The sequence below is a fragment of the Simochromis diagramma genome, unplaced genomic scaffold (assembly GCF_900408965.1).
Source record: "Simochromis diagramma unplaced genomic scaffold, fSimDia1.1 OVJJ01000387.1, whole genome shotgun sequence".
In the NCBI taxonomy this organism is placed as follows: Eukaryota; Metazoa; Chordata; class Actinopteri; order Cichliformes; family Cichlidae; genus Simochromis; species Simochromis diagramma.
The window spans coordinates 1852073-1864362 of record NW_024387152.1 but is presented as its reverse complement, the minus strand read 5'-3'; the positions used below and the strand labels follow the sequence as shown (position 1 = coordinate 1864362).

The following is a 12290-nucleotide window of genomic DNA, read 5'->3' as shown; positions in this document are numbered from 1 at the left end:
CATGAATACATGTGCCAAAGTACTGTTCTTGATGCTGTTTATTCTGACATAAAACTTTACACTATAAACATGAAACCAAGTTTGTGCAAAAGCATGTATGCATCGATGTGCATCCTGCAGAAATAAAATTCATGTTAAAACACTTTTCATTGGACAACAAACAACACCTTTGGAATTTGTGTGAATTTGCTTTTGTTCCTTACATAAATGAGTTCAGATGGATGGCTGTACTATTGAAATATCATCAAAAGGCTTCTTTTTGTCATTTATGTCTTTCGTAGATTTCGGTGTAGATAATGTGGAAGTGCGTTATAACTGACACATATTTAACAACATATAAAAGACTCAAGAATAACAGTTAAGTGTAAGAAAATGCCACTCAGCAACAAAGACGTTATTGGAAAAGTTTTGGTGAAAAAAGCAGAGAGGTAAAAACTGCTGCTACTACATGCAGGAGAAAAGCCAACAGAGGCCTAGAAGTCATTTCCGCTTTGGCGGGGATATGTTCTACAGACTGGTTTCTGTGAATTACTGCTTCATTAAATAAAATCTTTAAAATTTCTGGCACGCATTGCATGTTCTCCTAGTTTTCTCACACCCTTATGGTCAGACTCTAATATCTACTTTTATAAAAAAATTTGTATAAGCATAATGGTAGGGTTTATGACCAAACTGGGAAATCTTCCTTTTAATTTTTAAAGTAAATCAGTAAAATAAAAACTTGTGAATGTCACAAACACAACTTTGCTCAGTTCTGGTGTATAACGCGGAACTTTTATGATTGGCCTTTAGGAGGTTTTGTTCTTTTTATGACCCGCTAACCTTCTTAGCTTTCTCCCTCCACAGTAGTAAGTGCTGCCCACCAGTCTCTCCAGGTGCTTGTTGCTCAAGATGATTGTTAAGTATCAATTTCCTGTGTCACCTTTATGGGTTTTATTTATTTGTCTGCTCCTTCTTGTGGAACAGTGCCTGAGCATCACTCAGGTAGATGGATTATAACTCAACTGCTACGACTCATCAATCTTGGAAATTTGACTTCCTGAATCTCATACAACTGTTACTGTCATATTATGGCACAGCATTATCAAGATCAATGGCATTTTAAATGCTTCCCAGTTAAGGATGATCGGTGACAATAAAAAGGTAAGTTGGTGATGAAACTGTCTCTGCTGTGGTGAGCTGCACTCAGCGCAGTGAGGGAGTCACCTACTGCAGCCCCAGACGAGATCTGCCTAACTGAATGAACTTGTAATCACAACAGTCACCCTGCTAAATGTCACATGTTGACCATTATTGATCATCCAAGACTTATTCAATACCCAATGACTTCATCAGGGTCTAATCAATTGACTTTTTTTTTTTGTTCACACATAAAAACGCATTTTAATATTCACAGCATAAAAGGATTTGCAGTGTTATCAGAATAGTGATATCAGGCTGCTGGAAATATGAACTGTATGTAAGCTTCAAATCCCACTGCTTTGTGTCTAGTCTCCCCTGGAGACAGGAGACCATCTGTAACAGCACAAGAAAATAAACATAATTGATTTTCCTTAATACTTTATAGTGTTACCTATCAGCCTGCACACACAGTTTGCAAACTGACGCAATGTTTTAGACCTTTGACACACACAGAAAGGAGTTTCAGATTGGAGAGACTCGGCTCGGATTCTCAGATATCCTATAAGCTACATCTGTAGGTGGTGTCCACAGTGTGATTTTATGCTACTATATCCCAATTACATAATGCCTAATACGGACATACACAAGTTAAGGTAAAGTTCATTTTTAGGTTGTTCAGCTGAAGTACCTGGATAGAAACAGTAAAATATTATTAACAGCAGCACAAACAGCAGGTTTCTAAAACAGTTTGAGCCAAAGGTTTTTTCAGCTTCATTTATCTTGTATTATTTCAACAGGGTTTCACTTGGAATACCTAATAAAGTGGCTTTCAGGTGTTCCAATTTAATGGCTATTTCCTGAACTGTGATAAGGAAAATTGAGTAGACATGTAGCTTGTTTAGTTTTGCAAACGTATTATTTTTACGTCAGCACTGTGGGACAATGAAACCATCAGAAAGTAACTTTAATGAAACATTCAATACTTCAAAAAGACAGACATTCATTTTCACTGCAGTGTTAATTTTGCAGTGTAATAATGTTGCTGATGTAATTTTCATAACAGAACTTTAAATTAAACTTTTCACATATTTCATGGTTACTGTTAAGGAAATTTGTTTAACATGATCCATGAAAATCCAAAACTGGAGCCACGAAAATATGATTTAGGTCTGAATACCTAAATCTTCTTAAATGCACGAATAAGCTGACAGACTGGCAGACATGGCGACACAAATTGTTTTCACTACTTTAAAACTACTTAATAAGACACAAAAGACATATAACGAATATATGAATATTCTAAAAACCCAGCATTCTTTCAAAGCTTTACGTTTTTTCCATTGCTGACATTTTCCTACTTAAGACTAAAAGAATAATCTATCTTTAACTTAAACAGAGGATTAGTGTTTTATTAATATGGCATCGCTGTTCTATCAACATTTTGCTATTAAGCATGCTTAGCATGCACAGTAGACTACTGATTTGTGCTGTGAACAAGCAGGGGATGTTTAAGTAAAAAATAAATAAATAAATAAAAGCAACTCCTCTTTCCCTGCAGCTAAAACAATGCTGTATGAGGGAGAATATTACAGAGTGTGCTGCAATGATGAACATTTCCTCCTGTTTCATGTTTAACCCTGCTCATTTCCCACAGTAAGAACTCCGGAAACACACAAGTGTGCACAGCAGCTTGGGGGGAAGATGACTGATGGCTTGTTGTCATGATGTTTGGGATTCTGCCGACTCGAAGCCTCCTGGCTCACTGAAGCTGTGAAGCGCTGCAGCACATACTACAGGCTATAGTTGAAAAGTCCTGGTATTAGTAAGGTATTGCTTCATTGTCACACTGTTGAGCCTGTGCAGAATGCAGTTATCTGTAATGTCCCTGGCCATTTGCACAGTAGTTGCACTGGATTTATGATTATGGCTCATGTGCCGAGACAGATTTCTGCTATTCAACAATGAAGCAAGAACAATTATTAGAATTTCACACTGAGCGGATGGGTTATTTTGTTTTCAGCTGGTATTCCCTGGATTGTGTGTGTGGTCTGGGTATACGCTAAGATAAACCTTACTTCTGACCTAAGGATTTTTCAAAAATGTCAATATTTGGGGGGAAAAGCCGACAGGCTCCATCAATCACTCAGATAGCCATCTTTCAACTGGTCAGTGTGCCACGCTTTCTGTGTGTGCTTCTTCTTCAGTCCTTTCTCTGTACCTTGAATTATTTCTCTTTGTCCCTCTGCCATATTACAGCTCTATCATGATGTCTGATGAGCCTTCCCACCATAAACATGGCATAGATAGCTGTCATCTTCCCGTCTTGGAACTGCATTAACAGCAGTGACCCATCTGGCTGGTGGTGGCAGTCGTCTGTCAGCGCTGGTTAATTCTCAGCCTTGTGAGGGTCAAGAGCTGACACATAATGAGACTTGACAGTGTTGCAGGGCTACACAAGGGTCTGGTGTCAACTGCGGTTGCAGCATTATGTCAGCAGCAGCAGGATGAGAGTTCACTTCAAAACCAAGGAGGTAATCCGAGCACGGCCGCACTGATCCCAGGGCCTTGACTGCCTATTGACACACGTCAGAACATGGACGCAAAACAAATTAACATCAGTCAATATTCTCCCCCCCACCTCCTCCTGGCTCCTGACACAGCCACCTAAGTGTTGCCATGTTTACCTCACCTCCAGTCAAAACAATAGAGACTACGGGGATAATGATGGAAAGGAAGAAAATGTCTGCACTCAGTTTTAAGAGGGTATTTCAGGTGTTTATGGGCAGAATATTCCCATTCCTGGTATGTGTGTAAGACTGCAGAGTTTGGTTTGAGGGGGATTCAAATTCAGAATTGTATTTGCAGGATCCATTTCATTTAAACAGAGAGATTATACTCTTTCTAAATCTTGTGCAAAATTTGTGGTTAAGGGGACACAAGCTGTCCAGAGGAAGGAGTCTGAGCTAAACAAAATCATGCAACTTCTGTTCCACGGGGCAGTGATGTGGAACAACACCTCATATATGCTAATCAAGCATATGGCACTTCTAGGAATAAAACATGGGTTGTTGTTGTTGTTGTTCTATGAGATTAAAAAAAAAAGGTTACTTGATTTTGAATGCAATTTGAATGCATCCAAAGGCTGCAATAGTCTGTGGTTGCAGCAAAAAAAGGGAAGGAAAAAAATCATTTGCAAATGTAAAAACCGAGATTGCCCGCACCTGTTTTTTTTTCCCTCTTCCTCTTCTTTTCCCCTCTCTGCAACCCTTTCCCGTCCCCCGCCTCCCTCTGCTGAAAGCCATTACAGAAATACAATTTCTAATACCTCCGCACAGGTCTTCGATCGACTGCAAACAAATTTATATTCAGGCGGTAAACAGAAAGCTGCAGAGATTTATTTAGAGTGTGGAGGAGAGAAACAAGCTAGCGCGTGAACCCTGAGTAACCTCCGAGCTGACATGAAGATGGATCAGTGCACCATGCAAATGCATGGAGAGAAGGGATATATTGCACTCAGTCATTCAGCACATCGCTGCCTGTAGAATCCCATTAACTCCCACAGCTGGGACCATATTTCTGTGTTGTAAGAATGCAGTTAGAAGTTGTTCATTACGCTGAATTATTTTGTAATTACTGCAGACTTAAAAGACATAGGAAATATAGTTAAAATAACGCGATAAGAACGGAGGCAGATATTTTATAGGTTAGGGTTTTAATTAAATGTTACCTGTTAGATAGCACATAATACTAATATTAATAATGTTAATAACAGTTATGCTGCTACTACTACCACTAGCGACGATAATAATAAAAAGGTAATATAACCGTGAAGTTACTATATTTAAGTAGTAATAAAATGCATATATAAAAATTTAATTTACTAATTAATAGGTTGGTTTTTTTTTAACTAATTAAACTAAGAGTCCGTGGGAAACAAAAATACAGGTGCAAATAAGTTACAATTATTAAATAACTTTACATGTCTTCAACTTATTTGCAGGATCACAGCATTTTTTTTTACAGAGATAATAAATAAAAGTGCCAAACACATGATCGTTGAAACTTAAAAATAACAAGCTAGCTATTTAATGTTTGTCATTCTTTTTTTTATACCCTCGCAAAACATTGGATATATAGAAGCTGTGAAGTGGGATCAAAGTGAAAGCGAAAATAAATGTGGTTTTCAAATGAATATTAGAAGTTGGCACTGGCGCATCAGGGCATTATCAGCTCTATTAATTCCCGTGGTTTTAAATGTATGCGGCCAAGCTGAGCGTCACAGTGATGCGTGAATTTGAAAGTAGGTCACCAGAAATAAATACATAAATAAATATATAAATGAAAACAAAAAAACCCCAAACAGCTGCACTGTGGAGCTCCTTGATCTGTGAGCTGCTGTAGCTGTGCGCCTGTAGATCTGCTTTTGCACCAAATGTCTTTTAGGGCGGTGCAGACCCAGCAGCTTCTTAATATCTAAATATATTTTCTGTCACTCTTTCAACTTTCAGCCATGTAACCCTGTTTACACATGCGCGAAAATTGTCCCACAGCAGTTCATTTCCGGTTAAACACGAGAGAAGTACAGTCGTAAAAGCAGCTGCTAACCCAGCTGAGGAGCACGTCAAACTTGAGCTGGACACGTCCTCTCTCCCACTTACAGCTTCTTGATCTTCACGCGGAGCCATTTTTTGTATTTGTTCGAGACTAATTACAAATCTGCTGCCACTGAACTTCTAAATACCAGCTGTCACGACCTCTGAACCCGTCAAGTGTGTCTTTCACATGACCTAAGCCCTTTGCTAAAGAGGGCCCTGGGTTTTTCAAGAAGCCTTGAAAAATTTACATAATCCATTAACTACATCAGTGTAGACTTATATTATGCTAATTCGACTTTGGACAAAAAGTTTTTTTTATTGTTATCTTGAAAAATAACCAGTGAGGAAGAATATGACTTTGTCCAAATGGACAAAAACTGTGTTTTTTGGCGTCGTGTCCTACCTGTCTGAAGGTGAGAGGCCCACAGAGGTCCTCAGTGTGATGATGATTGACTTTCCTGCTGCTTTCTAAGGATGTTTGTAGTTTTGTTCTGTGGGCCTGCTTGTTGTGCTCGGACACCATTAAAAATGTTGACCTTAAGCGAGTCTCGCAACTTGCTTGCTCGGCTTAATCAGTTTTGTCCAGCCTGATGACAGAGATGTCCAGCTATTGGCCGAGAAGGGGAGGGCACGTCATCTCCATCAATCAGGGGCTGCTGTTTCTCCTCTGAGGAATGTCCCCACGGTCGTCCAGCCGCCTGACCATGCATGAGAGGCCGGGCATGAAGTGCAAGCCCGTCCAATGATTATGCAGGGGAAAGGTGATAATGACTTCCTATCAAGAGTTAACGGCCGAAGGGGAGAATAGCCCTCTGTTAACGGGCTGCTGCCGAGCAAAAGAGGTTATAAACCAGGACCTGGGCAGCAGGTCTCATCCTGAACTCGGTGGTCGTGATGAGGAGGGGAAAGTGGAGGTGGAAGTTGCCTCGGGATTTTATTCTCCGCGTCTGACTTTGTGCACCTCTTCGGACAGCCCTCCTCCTCCAGGGTTTGAGGCTCTGGAGGGATTCTCGACACTGGCCTGCCCCCACTCGTCCCGTGTCCCCTGGCGGTGCAGGGTGCAGGGGCAGGGCTCTCCAGGACGTGGATACTGCGCGTCAAATAAAGAGAAGCCACAGCGCTTTGGGTCACTTACGGAGGAAATTCAAATTTACCCTCACAATATCCCCGAGATTCACGTCGCCGTGGGAAGCTCCACGAGCCCGGACTGTAAAGGAGCTGATACGGATGAAAGGAGTAAAACTTTTGAGTGGATGAGAGTAAAGAGGAGTCAGCCCCGGGCGGGTAAGTTTTTTATGTGTGTGTTCAGGGACACTGAGCGAGAGAGGGAGGGATGAAATGACCGCGAATTTAATTTGGGATAATTTGTAAATTTATTTTGTTCGGTTTTTAGCTTTTAAATAACTTCCCTTTATAGTTGAGAAAGTTTGATCGAAGTTTTCTATTCGAGCAGGAAAAGAAAAAAAAAGGAGGGGGGGGGGGGGGAGCTGACGTGTGTGATGCGTCACAGTGAACGATTTCCTCCGTCACCAACAAACAAAAGATGAATTTCAAAGATAAATGCTCCCACCTTAAAAAGCAAATCAAAACGCTTCAAAGGCAGCTATAGCTGTTCCTACTCGACGCCACATTTGAATATGCTCATGAGGAGTCGGGTGCAATTTTCTTAACGGTTTCATGTTAATATGTCTGTTAGGTTATTTAACATTTTTTTGCTCCACCTACTGTTGCAAGCCGGATTTAGACTGTGCACAGAGGGAGAAGGTGAAGTACAGTGAGAAGCCTGTTTAGCCTCAGTGTATATTCAACCCAGAAAACAATCAATTATTTACCCTTGCCCTTACTAACCAGCAGACTTTGAATAATGCAACAGACCACTGCCTGTCGAGGCTCACAGGAAGTTGAGTAAAACTTACTCCTGTAAGCTGAAGTGCTCCCTGAGTATTGATTAGTTGTCTGTTTGTAATGAAAGCCCTTGTGTATTGATTTCAGTTTGCAGCACCTTTACATGTGTCCACCTTTTTAACATAATTGCTGTCACAGATCATCATTTCACTGACTGATGAGTTCTGGGCAGAGAGCCCACAGAAGAATACATATCCCTGACTTTAAAAAAATATATATCAGGAGCATACTAATGTGAAAAATGCCCATCAATCCTCAATTTTATGTGAGTTATAGTATCTTATGTAGATCCTTCATTTGATCAATAATGTCACTTGATTGACTGGCCACTGTACTTGGGCTGGGTTTCATAAATTTTACATGGAGGAAGATTTACAACAGCGGTGGTCCAGTATTGTTTTTTTTTTTTCTTTTTAATAGTCTGTGTCTGCAGTAAGAATGCTGCTGACCCAAATATCCAGTGACCAAATCTGAAACAAACAAAAAAAACTATTTGTGTTAGAAGGGCCCAGCTTGTCTTTTAAGGGACGCAACAAACAATCTGAACATAAAATAATGTCATAATCTTTCTGCTACCTTTGTATGCTCTCAAAAAAGGAGAGACATCACATTTGATTTTAATTTTGATCATTTTGTGACTCAACAAACATAAAATCTGTGGAACCCAACTGTTTGCTCAATATTCAGATTAGTCCACCGACCGGTCACAGAATAAAAAAACTATGTGGCAATGGGTCAAGCTCAAACTAATGAAATAACAACTACATTTTTTAAAAAAATACAATAAAAAATCCTTGGTTACATTAGTGGCTTAGCTACTGATCTGCATTTGCAGATTCTTTTAAAGATGCCGCTGTGACAGAAACAGAAATGTGGCATAAACACAGCTGATTTATTATAAAAAATGAAATGGTGTAAGAAACAAACAAACCAACAAACAAATAGAAAAACCTACAGTTCATGTTCTTTAGACCGGATATATTGCCAAAGCGAGGAAGGTAGAAGGTGGCAGGCACACTGCTGATTGATCTCAAAGTCATTTTATCCATCAAACACATTAGAGACACACTCACATGATCCAAATCCATGTGCTTGGGAAAACCATTTGCTCACACCCACCCACGCAAAAAGACATTTCCTGCCAGTATTGTTTGTATCTCTGTAACCTCTTTCTGTATCTCTCTGAAGGAGATCATCTGTAGGAGTAACTCATTAGGACTACTGTGTAACTTGTAAAAGAGTCATTAGTGAAAGTATGCTTTCCTCTGGAGGTTGTATTGGTTTTGCACCCCCCCCCCCCCCCCCCAAAAAAAAAAAAAAAAAAGTATTGCGTATTCTTCCATGTTGAAAGGCCTCCATAGACCTGCTGTAACCTGATCTCCTGGCTCAGTGTATATACTCCCAGTGCGTCATTCTTCAATTATGCTTTGACAGCACCTGAATTACTGTGGGCTGGATGCCCAGATGACTGAGGCAATGTGTATTGATCTATCCCTTTTCTTCTTCCCTCTCCTTGGCTTGGAAGGCCCTTCCATTCCCTTTGCTGGCTGGCTATTTTTAAGCATGCAAGTCATTCCTCAAATATTTAGTTTGATTCTTTTATGCCTTCTGGCCGGCATCAATTCTATTATCTTTGGAGCCATTAATCAGAATGCGCATGTGATTTGCACTCCACAAAGCTCAAGTTCTTAATTACGTACAGTTTCTCTGCATTGGTTCTTCATATTCACTGGCCTCAAATTCTCAGGCTTGGTCACCTTCACATTCATTTTCTTAAAACACAGATGTTGACATTTATCCTATAACTGACCTTTCCATCTGCTATGCTTTTCCAAGTGGCTGGAGGCCTGTTAACCTTCCTCTCTATGAATTGTGGTGGGAGGCATTGCTCTACACCTGGCACACTGACTCCATTATGCAGAAGCAGCAGCCCATTTTCTCAGAGGCAAAGACACACTGACGACTACCCACAATGTCAGCAATGAAAAATCCAGATATAGCTGCACTTCCTGTCATTCATTGCACATAAGTAGCACAGATGATACTTTAATGTGTAACCCAGAAACCTCAGAGGACAAAAATGGAGACATTTGTCATTAATGCAGCGTTCGAAAGGATTTGTAAACTGTTAAACTGTCATTGACACAGAAAGACCCGAAGGCAAATAATTAATGATTCCGATGAATACAGTTAATGGACTGTAAATGCTACAAAGTTGTGTTGAATCGCCAAACATCTGACTGCTTTATATCAGAATATACGGCATATATTATTTTCTATACGGTTTTTAATGAACTCGCTGAATGTTTTGATGAACACACTTTTAAAATATAATACTGCCCAGTAATACTGCAAAACATCCAAACTCACACTCAGAAGTTTCACTTTAACTCTGATTTCCAAGCTGTGAGCTTGTGGACTGCAATGTGCTGCACAGGTCTTTCTGTTGTTATGTCCCATGTAGATAGCACAACGTTTCAAGCCTCTCTGCTTTACAGCAGCTCAGGATTTTGCACCCTGCCTATAGGCTTTTTGGTAAAGCTGATACCTCTGATGAAACATCTTTATTATACAGGGGACACTTTAAATCATTAGACTGGAACAGAGCCAATTCCTGTAAATGAGTTTTATATCATTTTATCCCCGGTGAATGCTTCAATACTGAACTACTCTTTAAGTAAAAAAATATAATAACGATTATTTATTTATTCTCCATTATCACTGAGATTGGACTGCGTATCATTTATTCAGTAAACACTGAATTTATTTTTTTTGGAAACAGAAAGTTATGACTTCACGTATAGCCGAACAAACTGAACCTTTCACGTTTTCAGCTTTGGGGTTCAGCTTAAATCGAGGATATGGGCGTGGATAATTTAATTCAGAAAGGTTTTGTGCTTCTTTTGTTAGTAGCCTCATTGATCTTGCTAAAGAAGGTTTTCATGTCCTCTCTCTCTCCCCAGTCAGGACGCGCATGACCTGTGGGTTCAGTATTGTTGACTCGGGCCTCGGTGTGGTGGAGGCTGGAAATCGCAGCATCTGCGCGGACGGCCATCCCACGATGAACGGAGCCCCGAGGATCAGTTACAGCACCAAGCAGCTGACCGAGCTGGAGAAGGAGTTCCACTTCAACAAGTACCTGACGCGGGCCAGGCGGGTGGAGGTCGCCGGCGCCCTGCAGCTTAGCGAGACCCAGGTGAAAGTTTGGTTTCAGAACAGACGCATGAAGGAGAAGAAATTACAGAGAGACGGGCTACTCTCCGACCCAAGGCCCGCGGCTCCGCACTCACACGCCGACACTTTGGACACCTGCCCCTTCCACGGACCGACCTAGCCAAAAAAAAAAAATCAAAACAAACAAACAAACACCTGCCCCTGAACTCCTGAACTGCATCGTGCGTTACACGGCAAGTCTGCAAATGTTTTGATTGGCGTTTGCATCGTTTTCAATCAGGCTTCACCTTTATTTGCTTACAACGATGGATGCTTAACGCAAGAAGCGCAAAGGCAAGTTTCTTCATGCAAGAACGGGCCCAGACGATTTGTCATTCTCTCCGGCTTCAGACTGGTGCTCTGATTTGAATATTAAAATTCAACTCATCCCATTGCGCTCCTATCTACACAATGTAAACGAAGATACAAACTCATATTAATTGCCCATAGAAACTGTGGAAGTCCATTTGCGTATTTTCTTTTTGTGTTTTTTGTGTTTCTTTTTTTTTGTTTGTTTTTGTTTTTTACGTTTTTTGGACAATTTATTCGGCAAACCTGAACACATTTTTAACTCGTGCTTCCCAGTTTCTATTTAAAATGTATTATTTCTATTTATTGATGATTATTATTTATTTTGATATTTTTACAGCATTTATTCACATTATCCCACAGCTGCCGTCTCAGACAAATTAAAGTCCACAATTATGTGGAATTGTTTCTGTTTAAGCTGTTTGCTTCTGACGGCTCACATTTGAGGACAGGAGGAGATACACCTGTTGTAGGCAGAGCCCACGCGTTATGTTACCAAATATTTGTCAAGCTAATTTAACTTCGCTTTGAATCCTGCCTTCGTGTCGTGTGTTTTATCCACTCCCACTGTTTCCTTTATCCACGGAACGATTAAAATGCCATGATTGATGGAGAGATTTATTGACGGGCTCGTATTGGAGTATTGATCCGTGGTGATCCATCCATTTGAGGCACAAATATGGGAGCATTTGCATGCATGTGTAACTGCATGTTAATGGAATGTAGAAACGTCGCGATCGGGAGCTGTTGCGTCTTTTATTGCTTCTATATATGCATCAGAAAATGATAATTTAGCTGAAAGACTCATGCGGGAGAAGAGACAATAAAACGGTGCCTGTGCTGTTTTGCAGATCAACCAATAAACTGTGTGGCCCCAGCAGTTCGAGCAGCTAAATATTCCTTCCAGATTCACATCTCATCTCATATAAAGTAAATGATGGTAAACACGGCCCTTAAACACTGTTATGTTTCCGGTATCACACTGCGTTTCTATCATGTTAATGTCTACTTTAATATCAAGATATGGGCCATCAGGCACATTAATTTTGTGTAAGGGAATATTTTTGTTTAGCTTTCAATTAGCGTGTTTGCACTGGATATGAAGGTTACTGGATCCAAAACGGATATTAATCATAACAAAGGAAT

General features: G+C 40.3%; 1 protein-coding gene across 1 annotated transcript; it reads left to right on the top strand.

Annotated features, from left to right (window-relative positions):
- The first annotated feature begins 6477 nt into the window (after positions 1 to 6477).
- On the top strand, positions 6478 to 11753 carry hoxc1a (homeobox C1a). Its single transcript, XM_040047696.1, has 2 exons — positions 6478 to 7001; positions 10586 to 11753. Exons 1-2 carry the CDS (start codon positions 6485 to 6487, stop codon positions 10954 to 10956), a joined length of 888 nt encoding a protein of 295 aa, XP_039903630.1. The 5' UTR covers positions 6478 to 6484; the 3' UTR covers positions 10957 to 11753.
- The last annotated feature ends 537 nt before the right edge of the window (positions 11754 to 12290 follow it).